This window comes from Ranitomeya variabilis, chromosome 6, assembly GCF_051348905.1.
Source record: "Ranitomeya variabilis isolate aRanVar5 chromosome 6, aRanVar5.hap1, whole genome shotgun sequence".
Taxonomy (NCBI): domain Eukaryota; kingdom Metazoa; phylum Chordata; class Amphibia; order Anura; family Dendrobatidae; genus Ranitomeya; species Ranitomeya variabilis.
In genome coordinates this window covers 523,873,954-523,897,111 of record NC_135237.1, presented here as the reverse complement: position 1 = coordinate 523,897,111, position 23,158 = coordinate 523,873,954, and the positions used below count along the sequence as shown (strand labels likewise).

Below are 23,158 nucleotides of genomic sequence, written 5' to 3'. Positions count from 1 at the left end.
AGCCCCTTCACATCTGATGTTCCCCACACAAAGTGGAGCAGTTTTATGTATCAAATAAATAAGGTTTATTGTTCCAGAACCTTTGTGTAAAGTTATTCCCTTTTAATGCAATATTGGAAGGTCAGTTCAGAAAGACTGGTCTTTTTTTTCCCCATGAGGAGAACAACCGAAGATGAATTTTGTAAAATATCTTGTTACATAAAAATACCTCTTCTCCCAACTTAGCATTCACTCTCGTGTCACTGGTAGAATCTGCTTTCAGTGAAGAGTCTCGGTGAGAAATTTGATTCAAGTTGCTGCTTATAAAAGTCTATGGAGAAGGTGCAGCGCTGCTCTCTCTCTGGCAGAGGAATAGACAATGACTAGAGTAATGGCCTATGTGTCTGACCTTCCCTCAGTTCAGATGGGACTTTGCAGATCCCCACTCTCAGGAATAATGAAGGTGCCACAGGATGACCCCACGCCATGATAACCAAGTTATCACCTATCCTAAGCATAGGGGATAACTTATCTTGGTACAAATCGTTTAAAGCAGTCTAGATTTTCTATGAGGTCTCTATCTTTGCACGATGGTGGAGGGAGGTGGGGGCCAAGGAGATGGAATCTCCTATATAATGGCAACCAGTGAAAAGATCAGTGACACAGTTCTGCCATTCCTCTTATGCTGCAGTGTCTTAACGCACAGTTTGATACAGTTTCATCAGTCTCCCTGCCTCCTGCTTGTGAAAGATTTCTCCCAGTCAGCTCTTACAAATAGATGGTGCTCAGAAAAATACACCAAACTGCATACAGCACAGGCAGATAGTACAGAATGTCAGTCAGTGTGATTTAGGAGAGATTTATAATTTCAGAGCATCACTGTATTGACCAGACCATTACATCACGGTCACTTAACTAATGCAAAAATAATCTAATACTATACGGCCCCTCCATGAAGCTATGAACTTGGCCAGTCACAATGCTTCAGGAAGCCTTTGGTATCAAAACCATTCACAGGTATCAGAAAACTAAAAGTGTGCCAAGACAACATACCCCCAACAACAATATTCTACCTCCACCAGCTTGAATTGCTGATATTTAAGAAATGGGTTCATCTACCTGTGTTTCTAGAGCTAAATTCTGACCTTTCATTAAGCATGGTGTAACATAGATCGGAGCATGTACATTATTTCCACTGCTCAGTAATCCAATTTTTGCTCTCTGCAGCCAACTGAGGCCTGGTCTTTCTTTTCCCCCTAGACGGCAACAAAGCTTGATCTGGTCATCTGCTGATATAGCCCTTCCATGCTAAGGAACGTGGAGCTGTGCATTCAGACACATTACTTGGCACACCGACAATGTACACTGCTCAAAAAATAAAGGGAACACTTAAACAACAGAATCTAACTCCAAGTAAATCAAACTTCTGTGAAATCAAACTGTCCACTTAGGAAGCAACACTGTTTGACAATCAATTTCACATGCTGTTGTGCAAATGGAATAGACAATAAATGGAAATTATTGGCAATTATCAAGACACTCAATAAAGGAGTGGTTCTGCAGGTGGGGACCACAGACCACATCTCAGTACCAATGCTTTCTGGCTGATGTTTTGGTCACTTTTGAATGTTGGTTGTGCTTTCACACTCGTGGTAGCATGAGACAGACTCTATAACCCACAGGCTCAGGTAGTGCAGCTCAACCAGGATGGCACATCAATGCAAGCTGTGGCAAGGTTTGCAGTGTCTGTCAGCGTAGTGTCCAGAGGCTACTAGAAGACAGGTCAGTACACCAGATGTGCAGGGGGCCGTAGGAGGGCAACAACCCAGCAGCAGGACCGCTACCTCCGCCTTTGTGCAAGGAGGAACAGGAGGAGCACTGCCAGAGCCCTGCAAAGTGACCTCCAGCAGGCCACAAATGTGCATGTGTGTGCACAAACGGTTAGAAACTGGCTCCATGAGGATGGTCTGAGTGCCCGGCATCCACAGATGGGGGTAGTGCTCACAGCCCAACACCGTGCAGCACGCTTGGAATTTGCCACAGAACACCAGGATTGACAAATTCGCGACTGGCGCCCTGTGCTCTTCACAGATGAAAGCGGGTTCACACTGAACATATGTGACAGAAGTGACAGAGTCTGGAGACGCCGTGGAGAGCGATCTGCTGCCTGCAACAATCTTCAGCCTGACCAGTTTGGCAGTGGGTCAGTAATGGTGTGGGGTGGCATTTCTTTGGAGGGCCGCACAGCCCTCCATGTGTTCACCAGAGGTAGCCTGACTGCCATTAGGTACTGAGATGAGATCCTCAGACCCCTTGTGAGACCATATGCTGGTGCGGTTGGCCCTGGGTTCCTCTTAATGCAGGACAACGCCAGACCTCATGTGGCTGGAGTGTCAGCAGTTCCTGCAAGATGAAGGCATTGAAGCTATGGACTGGCCCGCCCATTCCCCAGACCTGAATCTGATTGAGCACATCTGGGACATCATGTCTCTCTCCATCCACCAACGTCACGTTGCACCACAGACTGTCCAGGAGTTGGTGGATGCTTTAGTCCAGGTCTAGGAGATCCCTCATGAGACCATTCACCGCCTCATCAGGAGCATGCCCAGGCAGGCCATACAGGCACGTGGAGGCCACACACACAATACTGAGCATCTTTTCATTGTCATGAGGCATTTCCACTGAAGCTGGATCAGCCTGTAATTTGATTTTCCCCTTTGATTTTGAGTAACATTCCAAATCCAGACCTCCATGGCATATTCATTTTGATTAACATTGATAATTGTTATGTTTTATTGTTCTGAACATATTCCCCTATGCAATTAATAAAAATATGCAACTGGAATATTTCATTCAGAGATATCTAGTATTTTAGTGTTCCCTTTATTTTTTTGAGCAGTGTATATTGCCACAATTTTCTTGACCGCCACTGCTTGTCAGAACGATTCTCCACATCTTCCTCTGAACTATTCGTCATGGAGTTATTTACAACTAGGGGTTCCTCTTTACCTAGATATTTTTCCTTGATCACACCATTCTTGATATAATCTATACACCTAAATTAGATTAAAAAAAAACTGCCCAAGTAGTAGTTTTTCTATAATGGCCCTGGCTGGTTTAGCACAGATGACCCATGCCTCATTTGAAGTTGCTCAGATCACTTGATTTTTCCCCATTCTAATGTAGATTCACGATGAAGCTGGTCCCCAGAAAACTCGATCACACAACTCTATGCTGCATTCTGGGGTCACAGGTCTAATTTTCATACCACAAAACTGCAATCATGAAAGGGAGGTAGCCATTAATAAAGTGGGCAAAAGTGTACACACGTAACGCAAGTTATCCCTTCAAATATGCTGATTAGGTCTCAAAAAAAATCTTTTACTATTCATGGTCACCAGTTTTGTTACTCTTTTTAAAGAAGTAATACAGTGAATTTTCTCTTTCTGTGCAGCCTTCACTAGATTGTCTATCAAGCCCTGCACTTCCCACAATACAGAATAAAGTTGCGCCCCCATGAAATGTTTTATACCGTAAGCCTGTGTAAATGGCCAGGTACCAGATTTCGGCGCCGCTCTTTTCTTCTCAATCAACCGCAATTCCAATTAGCTGGATCACACTGGGTTTTATATGCGAGCCTAAAGTTGATTTTACAATTTAAGTGTATGGAACGCTCGCCTCCTCTTTCTTTTCAGGTTCCATCTTGATGACTAGATTTCAAATCAGCGTTTTGCTTCTCTGTGCTCTTTAAATTATCAGCACAGCATCGCATGGACAGCTAGAGCCAGTACAACAGTGTGACTATCCTCTCCATAGTCTAATAAATAAGCTAAGATTGTAAGCTTTCAGTCAGGGAGGCTGAACTGTGCTTTCCATTAGAACTTTGTGACAGGAGCTGTCTAATCATCATCAGAAACTGTGATAAGAGTTTTTGTTCTTCATATTGACATTATGGCCCCCTTTAGAGAGCATAAAATTATGTAATTCCCAAACTGTCTCAATGAGATCACAGTACCCAAATGAAGGGGAGTAATACCATTAATTTTCAGATAGAAAGAAGTAAATAAATAAGGTAACACCAGCTAGTATTACTAGTAATAGTAGTAGGAGCCTGGTGAAAGGATAAATTAAAAAAACTAGATACTGGAGTGCTGCTTTAATTTTAGATAAATATTTTACTTATGTTTTGGTGCTAATAGGAGCTGACGGCAATAATAATTTGCGCACTGTACAGACTAAACACTATGCTACCACTCCAAACTTTTCATTCTCAATTTTTTATTTTCATACCAGTATATTGGTTTTTATAGTAGCCTTTGGGATTAAAATGTACACAGCTGGCATGCTGATGCTTTTTTTTTTATAAATATATATGTTTTATTAATCTATATATGAGCTGATTAACTGGTCGTGATAGATTAGAGGACATTAGAATTTGCGTCTGAATCCACCTGTGCTGAAAAGCTCCAGGACTCAAATCAGTCTTGTACTTGTAAATCAACATTTTTCGTCTGGTTCCAAACTAAACCGCAAAAGCAACAATTTTTTTTACCTTAAAAAAAAAGAAGAAAAAAAAAAAAGTTTTTGCACTGCCAAAGTTCACAGCTTCGAAAGATAAATGAGCTTTTGCTATTGGAACTCAGTTTAATATTGTTTAAAGGTACCAAATAATAGTGCCGTGCCAAAGTGGGTCGGATTTCCTATACGTTAGGTGACCATTTCCTGGAATATGTTATTCTTGGAAGGCGCCTGGCTTACAGGAGACCTAATTATCAGCAGAACAGAATCCTGTGGAGACCGAGCGAGGGGGTACGACCGTGAAAGAGGGAATACCTAACAAGGCCTGCAAGCGCCTGCTTACATGACCCACCGTGATGACTGTGCCGCCAGCCAATACCGAGCTGACGTCTCTGATATTTTACAGATCTTACACAGCAAACAAATTACAATTTGGAGAACAGCGAGGGGTCCAGTGGGAACGCTAGGCTGTAAGGGACACGTCTCACCACTCATGTTATAATTAGGCAGGTTTCACACGTCTCACGTTAATGGTCCGAGCACGGGCAACGGTGTCCAGGTCAGCGGTGGATTTCCTGACCCAAATTAAACAGCATATAGGAGGCTGGATCAGGAGGCATGCAGCCGATCAGGCCATCGTGATCTGTGGTCACACCACGAATGAAGTATTAAATTGGCCTTAGAAAATATATGCAAATCAGTATCGACATCTGCTTATTTTCCACCAATCCTGATAAGAGCCTTTTTAGCTAAGCTAAATTACGACAGAGTTGTGGTCTTTGACTACACCGAAGCTCCAGTGTCCACAGGGAGTATGTGGTAGTCTGACACACACCCCGCCTCAATATTGCTGCTCTATCCCTCCTCTCCATGTTTTTGGCTGAGTACAGGCACAAGTCTATCACAGAGTCAGCAGGAGGTCCGTGCACGGAGCCATGACAGGAAATCACTAGTGAGGAGAGTATTCTCGTTACTCGAGTTTCTCCGAGCACGCTCGGGGGGTCTCCGAGTATTTCGGCATGCTCGGAGATTTCGTTTATGTTGAAACAGATGCATGATTTGCGGCTGCTAGACAGCTTGAATACATGGGTTATAGGATGTTTCGCCCAAAGCAATTTGCCCCCCGGGTATATCCTGTTCGTGACGCCAAGTTGAGTCGCCCGTCACAGTGGCTGCGACCCAGTCTGTGGCCCTGGGCGCCCAAGTAAAGGGAAAGTTCTTTAAAGGAAGTATAAGAATAAAGTTTGTTCATGACGCCACCTATGGTATTCAGTCAGTAGGGACCGACGCTGCTTAAAGGGGTCCCGTGGGGTGATGGTATGGCAGCTAGATGGTATAACTTCCCACAGGTGAAGTAAAGGTACCCGGGGTGAACCATCCAAATCCCGAATACATGTGGGGGTTGCCTGTTTGTTAGGGAATCCCCACATGTATTCAAGCTGTCTAGCAGCCGCAAATCATGCAGCTGAGGCGACAAACTAAATCTCCGAGCACGCTGAAATACTCGGAGACCACCAGAGCACACTTGGAGAAACCCAAGTAACGAGCACACTCGCTCATCACTAGAATTCACCTGTTTGCCATCTACGGATGCCCCATATTGTTTTCCATTAGGTATGTACAATGCCACAAATACAAAACAAAACGTAAGACTCTTGCTAAACTCATGTCCAACAGCATTTTTCTACCCATCCAGACCATATATTATGGATCAGGGGCGATTGAAAACAATGGCGGTTGCCGAAACCTGCATTTTTTTGTTAGGTCTTTGCACTCCGCTGTGAGTTTTTTGGCAGACATTGTATTAAGAAATATCTGAGTATCTTTATAGTGAGAAGGACACGCGCATGGACCGAGAGCATCCTGCAGTAGAGGAAACTAATCCAGTTCTCTGTAAGCTTTTTTTCTAACAACCCATTGAGGGTAAAATGCAGAACAACACCAGACCCCTAAAAAAAAATGTGATAAGAGACATAATGGACAAAAGATTTCCTAGTGGAACAACTTTTATTTAAAGATGCTTACCCGTCTACATAAAGCATCTCCTTTCTAATGGGTAGGTTATAATTGTTAGGTTGGTGTGGGTGCCACCGCTGGCTTCCTATGCCCATCAGGACATACCATTCTCCACCACAGTCAAGAGAAGTTGGGTGGAGGCCATGTGGTATATTGTCCACTAACTCCCTCTACAGTCTGAAGGGTTTATTTCTGTTTATGTTGATGATTATGGTTTACAGCCAATGAAAACCCAAAAGTCATTATCTCAGTAAATTAGAATAGTTAACAAAAAAAAACACCTGCAAAGGCTTCCTAAGCATTTCAAGCAAATCAAGCATTTCAGTCTTTACTCTCATTTCAGAAGGTTCAACAATCATGGGGAAGACTGCTGACTTGACAGATGTCCAGAAGGCAGTCACTGACACACTCCACAAGGAGGGTAAGCCACAAAAGGTCATTGCTAAGGAAGCTGGCTGTTCACCGAGTGCTGTTTACAAGCAAATTAATGGAAAGTTGAGAGGAAGGAAAAAGGATAGTAGAAAAAAGGTGCACAAGCAACCTGCTGCTTGAGTCATTGCTCCAAGAGCCACCACACACAGACGTATCCAGGACATGGGCTACAAGTGTCGCATTCCTTGTGTCACGCCACTCATGACCAATAGACAACGCCAGAAGCGTCTTACCTGGGCCAAGGAGAAAAAGAACTGGGCTGTTGCGCAGTGGTCCAAGGTGTTTTCAGATGTTGCAGTAAATTTTGTATTTCATTTGGAAATCAAGGTCCCAGAGTCTGGAGGAAGAGTGGAGAGGCCACAATCCAAGCTGCTGGAGGTCTAGTGTGAAGTCTCCACAATTAGTGATGGTTTGGGGAGCCATGTCATCTGCCGGTGTAGGTCCACTGTGTTTTATCAAGACCAGAGGTGTCAAACTGCATTCCACGAGGGCCGCCAACCGGTCATGTTTTCTGGATTTCCTTGTATTGCACAGGTGATAATTTAATCACCTGCACAGAATGATTCCAGCACCTTGTGGAATGCTAAGGAAATCCTGAAAACATGACCTGTTGGCGGCCCTCGAGGAATGCAGTTTGACACCTCTGATCAAGACCAAAGTCAGCACAGTCGTCTACAAGGAAATTTTAGAGCACTTTATGCTTCCCTCTGCTGACGAGCTTTTTGGAGATGGAAATTTCATTCTCCAGCAGGACTTGGCACCTGTCCACACTGCCAAAAGTACCAATACCTGGTTTAAAAACAACAGTATCACTGTGCTTGATTGGCAGCAAACTCGCCTGACCTCAACCCCATAGAGAATCTATTGTCAAGAGGAAGATGAGAGACACCGGACCCAACAATGCAGACGAGCTGAAGGCTGCTATCAAAGCAACCTGGGCTTCCATAACCCCTCAGCAGTGCCACAGACTGATCGCCTCCATGCCACACCGCATTGATGCAGTAATTGATTCAACAGCAGCAGCACGGACCAAGTATTGAATGCATTTGCTGAACATACATTTCAGGGGCCAACATTTCAGATTTTAAAATAATTTTTCAAGCTGGTGTTATAAAGTATTCTAATTTACTGAGATAATGACTTTTGGGTTTTCATTGGCTGTAAGCCATAATCATCAACATTAACAGAAATAAACACCTGAAATAGATCACTCTGTTTGTATTGACGCATACCCTGCGGACTTTTCCACGTCACATCCACAAACATATGTATTTTATTGGGATTTTATGTCATATACCAAACACAAGTAGCAAGTATTTGTGAAGTGTAAGGACATGGATGCACGGTTTTCGAAGCGTTTTAAAAATATATAATCTGAAAATTCTATAAAAAAGATTTAAGTTTGTGGGTGTAAACAGAAAAAAATATATATATATACATATCCATCTGCCTCGGTAAACATGCGACATTGTCAGTAGGTGTTACCTGGGCAGCCTGGGAGAGTCATTATGTAGCTGTAGAGATACTATATAAGGCTACGTTCACATTTGCGGTCGGCACCGCAGCGTCGGGCGCCGCAGCGTCGCCGCATGCGTCATGCGCCCCTATATTTAACATGGGGGCGCATGGACATGCGTCGCACTTGCGTTTTGCGCCGCATGCGTCCCTGCGGCGCCCGCGTCCGGGCGCAGAGGACGCAGCAAGTTGCATTTTTGCTGCGTCCAAAATCAATGAAAAAAAGGACGCATGCGGCGCAAAACGCAGCGTTGTGCATGCGTTTTGCTGCGTTTGTTTGCGTTGTGCTTTGCAGCGCACAACGCAAATGTGAACGTAGCCTAAGCCTGTCATGATTTATTATCCTTTTACAGACATAACATTCTTGCATTTAATAAATCCCTATGGGTCGCACACACGAGTCCCTCTTGCACTGCTGCAGCACATGGAGAACTGTAATCCCAGGCTGACCTGCCATTCCGTTTTGCATCATCACAGTCTTAGCATTTGGGGTAACTCCCCAGTGTGGCCCTATAAGTCAACGTTACCTTGCAGATAGTGGGGGCCCTATTTCTGGGTTCGCTGACTTTAAAAGGCAGGGGGTGAATTTCTGTGCGCTCCGTTACACTAGTCCTCAAATACTGTGATTGGAAGCGGCAGAATTTCATTATAAAATATTATATATCGGCATACACAGGTATATAAAAAAATTGCAAATTTCATCCCTTTTAAAAGCATTTGGAGAGATACGCAGCCATAGACGGTAATGAGAAACACACTTTTTATTACCGCACATAAAGCTCTGGGCTGCTCACAACTTCGTTCCTATATAAACTTCTCCTGACACCAATCGAAAAAAAAAATGGAGTCCCCTGTGGGATATTAGGGCTGAGCAGGTGTTCCCAACACCGGCAAGCATCGTAAGGAGTGGATATAATAAACTTACTATCGTCTCCAAGCTTGGACGCATGCTCCGTTATCAACTCTTCGCCGACGTCAATGATCTGCTCACTGTTCCTGTAGTTTTCCTCCCGCCAGGTCTTCATCTTGTCACGCATTTCTGAAATGGAAATGTCAATTGTTGTATCACAGAGGTTTTTAGAAAATACACCACAGTAAAAGAAGGCACGAGAAAAGTCCACTAATCCGGCACTTGATTCTTATCCTAGAATTTCCCCGATACTCCAGCACTTTTCTATAGAGTCAATGGTGGGGCCTTACTCCTAGCTTCATGCAGTATGTCCGTCCTCCATTATTCGGACACTTACTTCCCATTGCTGATAATAGGGGATGCAATAAGGCGCAAAATAAAAGAAGGTGCAAATAAAAATAAATAAATAAAAAAATAGGCGAAAAAACACCAAAACTTGGAGCAAATGCAATGATGAATTGGGCGCTCTGGCAATGGAGGCCTTGCAGGGTTATTCGTAGCTCGCCAGTCCCCTAGAAATGGATGGAGTGGTGGGGTACATGGGGCCAAAACTCCAGACAAGCACCAGCCATTGGATGTCTCGCTTTTTAGTAACTTCTAAACAAAACAAAAGAGTTCAACAGAGTGAAACCACAAAAAAAAAAAAAAGGAAAAATGGCAAAGAATGATACCCACACACCGATCAGCAGGTGTTGCATGTTTTTACATCATTTTATCCCCAATTACTTTTTTTGTGCACAAAACTATTTTTTACCCACTTATCTGCACTTTTATTTTTTACCTGTCGAGCAACTTGCCCATCTACTGCTGGCTGTCAAGTGCAGCAGAGACACAGACAGATTACAGTAAGTGGTGGACGGCCATGATGTCTCTTCTCTGTCAGATTACACACAGACTTGGGAGTTGGACTTCCTGATGTGGGCAGTCAATTCAGTAGACAATTGGCGGAGTACTGCATGCAGGAAAGCGAGGGAATAATGGAGGTTCTAGCTCCAATAATACTGGAGGAATGCTGAAGCTGGACAGCCCACTAAAGGAGAATGGTTGAATGTTTCAAAGGACACAAATTGGGCTGATTCCTGGATGCATTAGAATAGTACGTGTTCCAAAAGCACTTTAATTTGTAGGAAATTAGGGTAAAGAGACGTTTTTACTGGTTAAGGAACCTGATAAGGCGTTATCCAAGCATGCTCGTGTGCTGAAGACACTAGGTTTGAGTCGCCGTGGCTGCATGTCCTAAGAAACAGGGAACCCCTGCATGTGTTGTGGCTGTCCAACAGCCGTGAGACATGGCGCCCCGGCACCTGGAACATAGTAATCGAGCACGCCGAAGACAGCATTAACACACAAGCATTGTCTGATAACAACACCTAATAAAATCCCAATAAAATACATGTAAGTTTGTGGGTGTAACATGAAAAAAATGTGGAAACGGTTACGGGATATGAATACTTTTACAAGGCACTGTATGATGGATACAAAAATATTCTAATTTTACATGTTCAAACATACAGCTAAAAAACAAGAAAAACATTGGGAAAATGGAATGATGAAAAGGCAGCAGACACTGAGCGTCCTTCTGAAATATTAGAGAAGAGAAAATGATTTTCCATGTGCAGACTACACGGTAACACCAGACTAACAAGCCCGACAAGGCCTTCACTTGCCAGCAGCTATCTCACGTCTCCCATAAAGCTGTCAGTGTTTTTACAATTAATTTTTTTTTTTTAACTCAACCAAAACCACCCTTGGGTCATCTTTCGTGTGAGCCGCGGAGAACAAATGCTTCTTGACATAAGGATCCTGGAAAATTCTAATTGAGCAGTATGGATATCAGCGAGCGTGAATACATCAGAAAACTCGAGCCGGCCAAACACGCAGAAAGGAAGCCCTCAGCCGGCCAACGCTGTCTACCTACCAATAACTTGGCGCCGGCTGCAATCCCCACACCAGTATAAACTATCGGGGCCGGGCGATCGGGCTGCTCTCGCTCTGCTCTTTACACATTTGTCACCCAAATGTGGAATTAGTAATTCTGGTAAATCCGGAAAAACGAAAGACAGAAGGATTATTTCTCAGAGGAATAGCTTTCTGACACCTTCTATTAGCCAGTGCGCTCTACTGTGTGAGCGCTTGTCTAATGAAACATCTGTAGTGGATAGGGAAAAAAAAAAAAAAAAGGTGTTAGAAAGTCATGCAGACTAAACACCCAAAAACTTCTCGTCCAAGGGAAATTCAACCTTCAGATGCAAAAAGGAGGTAAGCTACATCTGCACTAAGAAAAAAAAAGGGTGGAGCGTGGTATAGAAATACTATGTCTATGGCCCCGAGCATCAGGAGCTCATTACCATGAAGATTAGACGCACGGCTTATTTTTACTAATCTTCCTCTACTTTTTCCAAAAGGCATATTAAATGGATTTTCTACCCCTTTAAGTTTACATATGGCAAAAAATAAATAAATAACGGTGCACATAGTCATCTATGGTTCCATCTATTAGCCGCAGTGGTCACACCTGGTTGGTAGAGAAGAAAAAGCACAAGTCCACCTCCTTGGCAGAAAAAGCAAAGGACAAGTCCACCTCGTTGGTAGACAAAAGGAAAGGACAAGTCCACCTCGTTGGTAGACAAAAGGAAAGGACAAGTCCACCTCGTTGGTAGAAAAAGGAAAGGACAAGTCCACCTCGTTGGTAGAAAAAGGAAAGGACAAGTCCAACACGTTGGTAGAAAAAGGAAAGGACAAGTCCACCTCGTTGGTAGAAAAAGGAAAGGACAAGTCCAACACGTTGGTAAAGACAGAAACGAGACCGGAGAGGGACACAGCCAGTGGAATAGAAGAGCACTGGGAAAACTATAAGTCAGCTTGTGAACCCTATTTGCAATTCAGGACCAGATAAACTTAAGGAGAAGGGTGGAAAACCCCTTTTATAATTCCCCAAATATCCCCTGAAGGAAAAAAAAACAACAAAAAACTAGAAATGCAGTACAGCTTATGGGAACCTAATGTCATAGGTTCAGTAGCTGACCCCTAACATGCAGCTAACACCATGCTGTAAGCCCCGGGTTTGGAGATAACCCTTTCGCACTTGTCCCTATGGTATTGCATGGGACTGTCCCAAGTCAGATTTTTTTCCTTGAGACCCATTAACTCCGAGGAAAAAAAAAATCTCAGCATGAACAATTTGCATGAACATTTTTCTTTCTTTCCACCTCGAGATCCCACTCTGATCAATCTCTGATCAGCATAATTGGACAGATTTCCTCGGAGGTTGAGAAAGTGGCAGTGCGACCCTTGCCCAATAATCCCTCCTGCGGTTCTGCCAGTCTACATAAAGAATCTCCTTTCTAAATGGGGAAAAAAAATAATTTATAGAAAAACTATATAAATTAAGTATATTATGCCCCCTCCAAGAAGGAGTTGAGCGAAAGTCAGCATAACAGGAGATGGTCCAGCGTAGAAACACCATTTTCATACACCATATTAGGGAGTACGGAATAATACTAGGGGTGTTCTCTGCTCAGCACCCTCATCTTGGGGCCAGATTGGCTGCTCTGGAGGACTTCATCTGTCCTATATTACAGAAACAACCTGGCGATTTCAATAAGCATGGCGCAATGCTCTATTCCTCCATTGGGGGTGCTGCAGGGAAAGTGAACACTTACTGCCAGGATTCCACACAGATCACAGCCTTTCGCAGGACAGTTGTTCAAATGCAGTTTAGCACAACAAATTTTTTAAAGAAAGTAGTCACTTTATTCTTGACAACCACTTGAAGACGGGGCATCGCTGGGCTTTCTTACTAGTTCTCGCAGTCCTCTTACCTGACGTGACCCTTCAAGTTTGTGCAATGCAAAACGAAGCAAGGTACGGAGCGATCACGCCAGAGACATTTGTTGTATGGTGGATTTGTTACCCACACTAACTTTAGAACGACATTTAGAGCAAAAACAACCATGTTAATTGCCGCCAGTACTTAGGACGGCATTAGGGGATTTGCTAAACCCGTATTTTCTTTCAGATGGAAGTCCTGGTGATGTCCCACGCAGAAGATTTAGTGCTTGCAGACTTCCTTTTGGACACTGCTGCTTCACGTCAGATATTTAGCCTGGCTCCCGGCGTGTTTTATCTGGTCATGACTATTCCAGCTCTTTTGTGGAAAAAAAACATCTCTGGTCTTTTCAGCTGTAGTTAAAGGCTCAGGGAATTTTTAGGATGAATAAAAGTTTATTGGTTGTGATGTTCCTAGTGACAGCTTAATATAGATCACCTGTTCCTGGACTGCGGGCCGATGCCGAGGGGTGGAAATGCCTATACCAGCAGATGGTAAACCAATACAGAGGTCGCACTGTTCAGTCCGCTCACCGACTGTAATACTAGCTTGTGTTTTACTTGCTGCCTTGCCTAAAAAACTAAAAAAAAAAGAAAAAAAATTATCTGAAAAGTCCTTGTCTGCAGTTCTGAAACACGATGGATGATGAGCAATGTAGCTGTCAAGTTACCATTTACAGGAGTCGTCGCTATCACCAAATAACTGCAGTTATACAAGGGCACACAACATCTCGTGGAGGCTACGACAGTCAGAGTTGGGTGGTCGCATCGATCAGCTGTTGGAATACCACTCATTAAGCCGACAGATCGTGCTCAACGTTCCCCCAAATACAGGAACACTTGGCTCCAATGACAAATTAAAAGGGGGTGCAAAGAGAAACACGTATCGCAAGGATAGGCAATAACCTGCTGATCGCTGAGCGATGTTTCGGGTGACAGGGGCCATGGTCAATTAGGCATCACCCATCCGGTGAGAAGGTGATAACTGGTTATGACCACACACCATTTTAATTGCATTTGTCTAAAGGCATCCATAGACAATAGACTTCAGTGGATGAAAATGAACGATATCAACTACAACAATCGGCCAGCAACTAAAAACGTATGAACAAACTCTGGTTAGCTGACCGATCACAGACCGACATGGTCTCATCCTCCACCATTATCGCCACCACTCAGATCAGTGGCTGAAGCCACCAGGTTCCTAATGGTTGTGACGACATCACTTTCCATCCGGGAAAGGCAGTCGGAGACTCGGAACGGAAGCGTACATTCCCTCCCTTCACTTCTTGGGTGTGCACAGAAATATAGTGCCTTATGCTAATAGTGTAAATAGTCACGCGGTATCTCAATTAAGTAATGTTAAATAAAGTCTATGTTCATAGTCTCCCATCGTTCTCTAGTAAACAACTGATGCGGGAGAGTGGTACCGCCTTTTTATCTGTAGGTTTCCTGTCCTTGGTGGGCGGATCCCCTCTCTCCGTGGTGCCGTCATGGGCGTCAGAGAAAATAAATAATGAATAAATAACCACAGGGAAAAGTGCGGCACGTGTGTATGTGGAGGTACACTGTAAACATAATAAGGTGCAAGTGCGAGGTTACTGAAAATAGTAGCAACCGCTAATGAAAGCTCTGAGAATAAGGTGCATACAGTGCTTGCTGTTAATGTGTTATAACAAGGTTAGAGCCACATGCACCATTACCTGTGGATGATGTAAAGACCGTCTCCTGGATGCGCCCGACCCCGACGCGCGTTTCGGCGTCAGCCTTCGTCAGGGGGCCACAAAAAAGCTTAACAGCACGGATCAAACAAAGAACATCAATTGTCCACAATAGTTCACAAGGATACACAATTAGTGAACACTGATGTCAAAAAGAAAAAACAAAGCTGGGGGTTAACCCAAACTTAGCTTCCAGCCTCGACGCGTTCCCCCGTCCACACGGTTCACCAGGAGGCACGATACGGAACCAGCTAATCCATAGATGTGAGGTGTCACGATGAAAAGACAGACCTGACGGTACATAGCTAAGACTTTATTCGGTCTACCATGACAGTACCACGAGAGAATTACAGAGAGACAAGAAATTTAAGGAGGGACTGAAGCACCCTTAACCCAAATGTGAGATCGGAAAAGGCAGCCATATCCAGCATATGTTTATAAAAGGTGGAAGGGGAAGACCATGTAGCTGCCTTACATATCTACTTCGAGACCTCCGATCTTTCCGCCCAGGAGGCTGCAATGGCCCGTGTGGAGTGAGCCTTCAGACCTTCTGGCGCTGTCTTGCCACTTTACGTATAAGCTAATGATATAGCCTCCCTAAGCCATCTAGCTAAAGTGCTTCTTGACACCCCAAGATCCTTCCTAGACCCCTGGAAGGACACAAATAAGGAATTATCCTTTTTCCAAGGATCAGTGACTGACAAGTACTCTAACAGGTAACTCCTGACATCAAGTGTATGAAGCTTCATTTCCTTCTGGTTCTTAGGATTGGGAAGGAAGGAAGGGAAAACTCTTTCCTGCAGCCTATGGAATTTGGAGGCTACCCTTTGGTAAGCAAGATGGATCTGGCTTAAGAATAACCTCATCCTCCAGGTACTGGGTATTTGGTGGTAGCCTAGAAAGTAACTGAATATTACTCACCCTTCAGGCTGATGTTCATGCTACCAGCAGGGCTAGACTACTTTAAGGTAAAGCACCTTTATTGGGGCTAACTCAATGTGCTCAAACAGGGAACCTCTCATAGCTGTCAGGACCAAGTTCAGGTCCCATGGCATTATTCTCTCCTTAAGTATGGGCCTAGATCTAGTTGACGCCTTAATAAATCTAGCTAACCAGTAATTCCCTGCAAAATCACAGCTAAACAGGGCTCCCAAGGCTGATACCTGGACTTTGAGAGTACTTGTGAATAGACCCATCTCAAGCACTTTCTGAAGGAACTCCAGAATCCGACCTATTGGGAGGGAACCAACAGACTGGGAAATTTCTTATCCCCTGCCTTCTCCAGAAGCTCATCTAGGACCGGCCCAAACAGGTACTCCCACTTGCACGAAATAGCACAAAGTGTAGGCTACTTTCACACATCAGGTTTTCCCTGTCAGGTTAAATCCCGCTAAATTTAAAAAAAAAAAAAAAACGGATCCGGCGAATGTTGCAGCCAGCTCCAGTTTTTTTCCCCATAGACTTGCATTAGTGCCGGATGACATTGCGTTTCGTCCGGTTTTCTCTGGATCCGGCAAATCTGCAGTTTCCGGTTTCTGGAAAAAACATCCATATCAACGTTTTTTTATCTCCGGCGAAAAAGGAGGAAGCGCCGGATCCGGCTGTTTGCTAGAATGGAAGCCTATGGGAGACGGAAGGTGCCAGATCCGGAAAATGATGGTTTCTGGCGCCGAATTCCGTTTTTTTAAACTGAGCATGCTCCGAATTTTTTTTTTATCCAATAATCTAGATATGCTAGCCGGATCCATCGAAAAAAACTGATCCGTTGCATCAGTTTTTCACAATCTTCGCCAGATCCGGTTTTTCCAACATTGGCCGGATTGTGCCTGATGCAAAAAACCTGATGTGTGAAAGTAGCCTTAGACCTGGCTTGAATCTCCCCAGGCCAGCATTTCAGCCACAACACTCTCGGAGCTGCATTCAAGAGGGCCGCAGCTTTTGATGCCAACCAGACCGAGTCAGCTGAGGCATCTGATAAGAACGTTGAGGCACCCTGTATCATTGGTAACCAGTCCAGAATAGTCTCTCTAGAAGTCCCATCCTTCAGTTGAGTCTCTAATCAACCCAACCAGATCATCATATACCTAGCCGTATATGTAAACCCAACTGCTTGCCTTAGAGCTCCTGCCGACATCTCCCAGGTGCTCTTGAGGAAGGTGTCCACCTTCTTATCCAGTGTTTTTTTTTTTTTTTTTTTTTATTTTAACAGTCCCCATGTCCTCAAAGGGCAAAGAGGATTTTTTTGATGCCTTGGCTACAGCCGCACCAAGTTTCGGCACCTTATCCCAAAAAGTTGACACTGAGTCGCCAAAGGGATACCTCCTTTTAAATACTGGGGAAAGGGAACCCTTTTCTCTCTGGTCTCTTCCACTCACGGTGTACCAGAGAGTGGATCTTATCATTCAAGTGGAAGGACCTGCACTTCCTCTGGTCCAGTCCCCCAAACATGACATCCTGAACTGATCACTCCAACTTTGTCTCTACTATCTCCATAGTATTCCTGACCGCCTTCACCAATTTATCCACTTGGTCTATAGGGAAACAAAAGCGGCCAGAGTTGTCTTCCGAAGAAGACGCTAATGAAGATGACCCAAAAGAATCCTCACCCCTAACAAAGTCACTTTAGTCTGATTTGGGGGACCTGGTCTTCCTTCTTTTTTCCTTCCCCTTATGGGTCTCCCCTTGGACATGGACATGATGGACTCCTTTACTTCAGTCCTAATAATTTCCCTTAAATTGTAGCGAAATTAGGCGTCTCCTCTGCTATCGTCTGCTGGACACAAGACTGACATAACCTCTTTAGATATAAGCGCGGCAAGGGGGACCTGCAAAGTGCACACTCCTTATGTCTTAATTTCTCTGCAAATTTCTTTCCCTGGCAGGATCAGGAGAAAAAAAAAATAAGGGGAAGACTACAATCACCAAGTGAACTTTCACGGGGATCACTTACCAGTGCGAATCAAATTAATAGGTATCGGATTACGAGGGGGACGCATCTCAGCCGAAGGATCTTCCTTGGGGGCTGCTGAATCGTTCACTGTGCTGGAGCTCCTGACTGGACCTCCCTGCAGAATCCAGACTCTCACTTACATGGCCACTTCCCGCATTGTTATCAGGGCCGGACCTGTCACGCAGCACCGCCCCGGACAAGTCACTGGAGCACCCGGACGTACTACAGGACCCGCCCACTCCAGAGCGCACCACGCAGGAGACGCCGCCAGCAATCTTCAGGCATACTCACCTGTCTTCAGGCGCCGACCATCCGGAGCTGGTAATCCCCTCCCTGGACACCGCTCCACCTGCTCCTCCGACTACCGTGCGGTCCACCCTGGACCCACTGTGGCACTTCCAGGGACCCCGCAATGGCCAAGGCAGGGGCCCCCGCTGCCTGAACCGACCAGCCGAGCCCGGGAATCTGATTAATCTTCTAGGTATGTCTGAAGAGGTTCACCCATCAAGGACAGGAAACCAACTGATGTGTGGGAGAGGTTTCCTGTCCTTGAAGGGCAGATCCCCTCTATCGTGGTGCTGTCATGTGAGACCGAATAAAGTTTAGGTCTTTTTGTTTGTTTGTTTTTTTGTATATGTGGAAAGCACAAACACTTTTAGTTCCCACAAAACTGGTGCCCTTGCAATGATAAATTACTCCATAAAGGTGGCTACACAATGAGGAGAGGGCCTGTGATAGTCCATGAATCGGTTGTTTTATGGCGATACAAACACTCCAAGGAAGAAATGCCAGCGAGAATTATGTCTAACGTGGATCTTGGGTCACATGAAAAGCTACATTACAAATTGTGTTGCAAACTCACACCCGACTACTGCACATGGCTAATCAGTCACAATGCACCAGTGCGTCTGTGTACAGACTACGCACCAGTGTGGGGGGGTGCAGCTTGTTAGAAGTTCATGCAGTCTGAAAATGCCCAGGAAAAAGCAAAATTTGGGACTCAGTTTAGATATGAAAAGAGTCGGCCATAGCTCAAGTCTTGAAACTACTAGGCAGCACGGTGGCTCAGTGGTTAGCACTGCAGCGCTAGGGTCCTGGGTTGAAATCCCACCAAGGACGATATCTGCAAGGAGTTTGTATGGGTTTCCTCCCACACTCCAAAGACATCCTGATAGGGAATGTAGATTGTGAACCCCAATGGGGACAGCGATGATAATGTCTGTAAAGTGCTGTAGAATTAATGGCGCTGTATAAGCACAGCATAATAAATAAATCACAATGTTCACAATATTTATATAACATACCTTCCCACGTCACATCGTACATGTCCGAGACCTTGGCCATTGTCTGTAACATAAAAAAAAATTATATTACAATACAAAAGTATACAATAACATCCTAAAGGGATTGTCCAGGACTATGGTTTTAAAGGGGCTGTCTAGGGAAAACTTCTCACTTATCTACAGGACATTTTGCAACAGGTCGGACTTTAACCATAGGGATAGGTGATAACTTATTTCCACTGACTTATCCATAGCCAAACCTCTGACTCCACAGCCCTGATAGAGAAGGCGATCAATGTCAGATCAGCGGGTCTCCAATACCTGGCACCCCACCAATCAGTTATTTCCAGCTACAGCCGGATGTACACAGAGTACAGACCAGGAACACCACAGCTTCCTGCACTGTGTAGAGACTGGGCTTCATAAGAGGTCACATCATTTCTTCAATATATTGCAAATAATGTAGTACTGCAATATACAGTGCAAGTGATAGAAATCCTCACGATGAAAAACAAAATACTTTAAAAGTGTAGAGAAATGGTAAAAAAAAAAAAAAAAAAATACACATACACATCTGAATCACACACCCTTTTTCCAGTTCAGAAGGAAATATAGATTTGGTATCACTGTGTTCATAAATACCTTGTACAATAAAATGAATTAACCCCAACTGTAAATGTCGTAAAGAGAAGAAAAAAAAATTGAGCACAAGGAAACATTATTTCAGATGACCACCAGGAATCAAACCACAAGGTTCAGGAGGTAAGAGCAGGATGATCTTCATTTGATTTTTTTACTGTTTTTCTGCACAGCAGAGCCAAGAGGGGTCTTCTAATCTCTCTTCAATAGAACGTGCTCCTGATTTATTGGTACCACCGGCACCGTCTCCCCAATGGCCCGATCTAACAGTACTCAGATGCTGCAGCATGGAAGAAAAGAAGAGGGACGGAAAAGAATGACATCCAGGGATCTGACCAGATTCACAGCCGCGCATACAATCTCTATATCAAAGAGAACGGCCACCGCTGATAGTCTGCAGTGACCGGTAACCCTGGGCGACAAGATGTACACAATAGAATCCGATTTTTGAGAAGAGAGGATGTCTAATCACAGGTAAATTACAGATGCTCATTTTTATAAGAACATTGCAGTTTTACCCACTAGGGTATGTGCTCACGATCAGGAACGGCTGCAGGTATTTATGCCACGATCAGATGTTACAGCATAGTGGATGGGATTTCTAGAAACACCATGTCCACTATGCGTGCATGTGCGCCTGCGGACCACCGACTGACATGTGGCGCGTCTACCTCAGGATGGTGGGCACGTACCCTTAATGATGAGAAAACCCCTTTCAAGATGTGCTTTCCAGAAGTGGACAACCCCTTTAAGGCTGGGTACACACTGCCGTTTGTAACTCCATATTCTGTTCTGTGAGCGCCTGACTCACTACAAATGGGGTCCGTTTGGTTGTCATTCAGGTGGGCCGAACACTCGACTGAACCTCCCACACCAGTGAGCAGGTTCCTTGGGACTCCACACGTGCGAGGCCTGAGCCCTGACCAATGCCATTATTATTTATTTTTATAGCGCCATTTATTCCATGGCGCTTTACAAGTGAGGAGGGGTATACATAATAAAAACAAGTACAATAATCTTAAACAATACAAGTCATAACTGGTACAGGAGGAGAGAGGACCCTGCCCGCGAAGGCTCACAATCTACAAGGGATGGGTGAGGATACAGTAGGTGAGGATAGAGCTGGTCGTGCAGTGGTTTGGTTGATCGGTGGTTACTGCAGGTTGTAGGCTTGTCGGAAGAGGTGGGTCTTCAGGTTCTTTTTGAAGGTTTCGATGGTAGGCGAGAGTCTGATGTGTTGTGGTAGAGAGTTCCGGAGTAGGGGTGATACGCGAGAGAAACTTGTTTACGATTGTGGGAAGAAGAGATAAGAGGGGAGTAGAGAAGGAGATCTTGTGAGGATCGGAGGTTGCGTGTGGGTAAGTACCGGGGGACGAGGTCACAGATGTATGGAGGAGACAGGTTGTGGATGGCTTTGTACGTCATGGTTAGGGTTTTGTACTGGAGTCTCTTGGTAATGGGGAGCCAGTGAAGGGATTGACAGAGGGGAGAGGCCGGGAAATAGCGGGGGGACAGGTGGATTAGTCGGGCAGCTGAGTTTAGAATAGATTGGAGGGGTGCGAGAGTGTTAGAGGGGAGGCCACAGAGCAGGAGGTTGCAGTAGTCAAGGCGAGAGATGATGAGGGCATGGACTAGGGTTTTTGCAGATTCTTGGTTTAGGAATGTACGGATCCGTGAAATATTTTTGAGTTGAAGTCGGCAGGAAGTGGAAAGGGCTTGGATATGTGGTTTGAAGGAGAGATCAGTGTCAAGGATTACCCTGAGACAACGAGCTTGTGGGACTGGGGAGAGTGGGCAGCCGTTTACTGTAATGGATAGGTTCGTTGAGGGGGTCGCGTGAGATGGGGGAAAGACGATGAATTCTGTTTTGTCCATGTTAAGTTTTAGAAATCTAGCGGAGAAAGATGAAATAGTGGATAGACATTGAGGGATTCTGGTTAGTAGGGAGGTGATATCTGGTCCAGAGATGTAGATCTGTGTGTCATCAGCATAGAGGTGATACTGAAAGCCGTGAGATTCTATGAGCTGTCCCAGGCCAAAGGTGTAAATAGAGAAGAGCAGGGGCCCTAGGACTGAACCTTGTGGGACTCCGACAGATAGGGGGCGAGGTGAGGAGGTGGTGTGTGAGTGGGAGACGCTAAATGTCCGGTCTGTTAGGTATGATGAGATCCAGGATAGGGCCAAGTCTGTGATGCCAAGGGATGAGAGGCCGTGAGACATCCCCAAAGCCGCGCTCACATGTGCATGTAGTAGTTTCTCAGTGACCATCAGTATACTTAGTGCAATACAACTAACAGTCACCATTCATTCCTGGAACTGGTCTGCACCGGCCCCACAGACCAACCATCAAAACTAGAGCCACAAAGAGCATTTTCCATAGCAACTAATCAGAACACGTCTTTTAGCTTCACAAAGACAGGTGACAAATGAGAGCTGGAATCCGATTGGCTGATATAAGGAATGAAAGCAACCAATCAAATCACTTCTTACATATTCCATCCACCAATGTAAGCTCGAATCTGACTGGAGGCTACAAACAGAGCTGCTCACAGCTGACACGTGACTGCCTTCCTCGCCTCCCTTCGGTGTTTTGTTTCACTAGCTGTGGTCTCACCTGCAGCGGTCACCGCTCCGGGGTCGGCCCGGTGTGGCTCCTGTCTATCAGGACGCGGCACACCGCGGCGCCCAGTGTAAAGTACACCCGCTACCCTGCGTGCTCACCACACTCTGTATCATTCAGGCAGACACCATTACTACCGGTCTGTACTTACTACTAGCCGGCCGGGGAGAATTGGTGAATGAGGAAGCCGGGAGGCGACGACTGACGTCACTAGGTGAAGCTACGCAAGCACGTACTGTGCGTGTGACGTCATCCGGGGCGGAGAGAGGGCGGAACACCTGCGCAGTGTAACCATGGCAGCGAGAAGCGTAGAGACTATGAGCGATGTACAGAAGATAGAGAGAAATAATGGATAGATAGATAGATAGATAGATAATAGATAGATAGATAGATAGATAGATAGATAGATAGATAATAGATAGATAGATAGATAGATAGATAGATAATAGATAGATAATAGATAGATAGAGATAGATAATAGATAGATAGATAGATAGATAGATAGATAGATAATAGATAGATAGATAATAGATAGATAGAGAGATAGATAGATAGATAGATAGATAGATAGATAGATAATAGATAGATAATAGATAGATAATAGATAGATAGAGAGATAGATAGATAGAGAGATAGATAGATAGATAATAAATAATAAATAGATGTTAGATAGATAGATAGATAAGAGATAATAAATAGATAGATGATAGATAGATGATAGATAATAAATAGATGATATATAGATGT

General features: G+C 44.6%; 1 protein-coding gene across 6 annotated transcripts in view; it reads right to left on the bottom strand.

Moving 5' to 3' along the window:
• The window catches only part of EMC2 (ER membrane protein complex subunit 2), a 61,454-nt gene extending 38,783 nt beyond the window's left edge, over positions 1 to 22,671 (bottom strand). For 2 of the 6 annotated variants that reach the window (XM_077271077.1, XM_077271074.1), the window contains exons 1-3: positions 22,563 to 22,671; positions 19,174 to 19,216; positions 9,386 to 9,499 (exon numbers count right to left, since the gene is read on the bottom strand). In XM_077271077.1, coding sequence (XP_077127192.1) covers positions 9,386 to 9,499; positions 19,174 to 19,213 — 154 coding nt within the window. In that variant the 5' untranslated portion in view covers positions 19,214 to 19,216; positions 22,563 to 22,671. Of the gene's footprint in view, positions 1 to 9,385; positions 9,500 to 19,173; positions 19,217 to 19,949; positions 20,067 to 22,405; positions 22,529 to 22,562 lie in introns of those variants that run through there. The other 4 variants (XM_077271078.1, XM_077271075.1, XM_077271079.1 and 1 more) reach the window with 4 other exon arrangements.
• Positions 22,672 to 23,158: the final 487 nt, after the last annotated feature.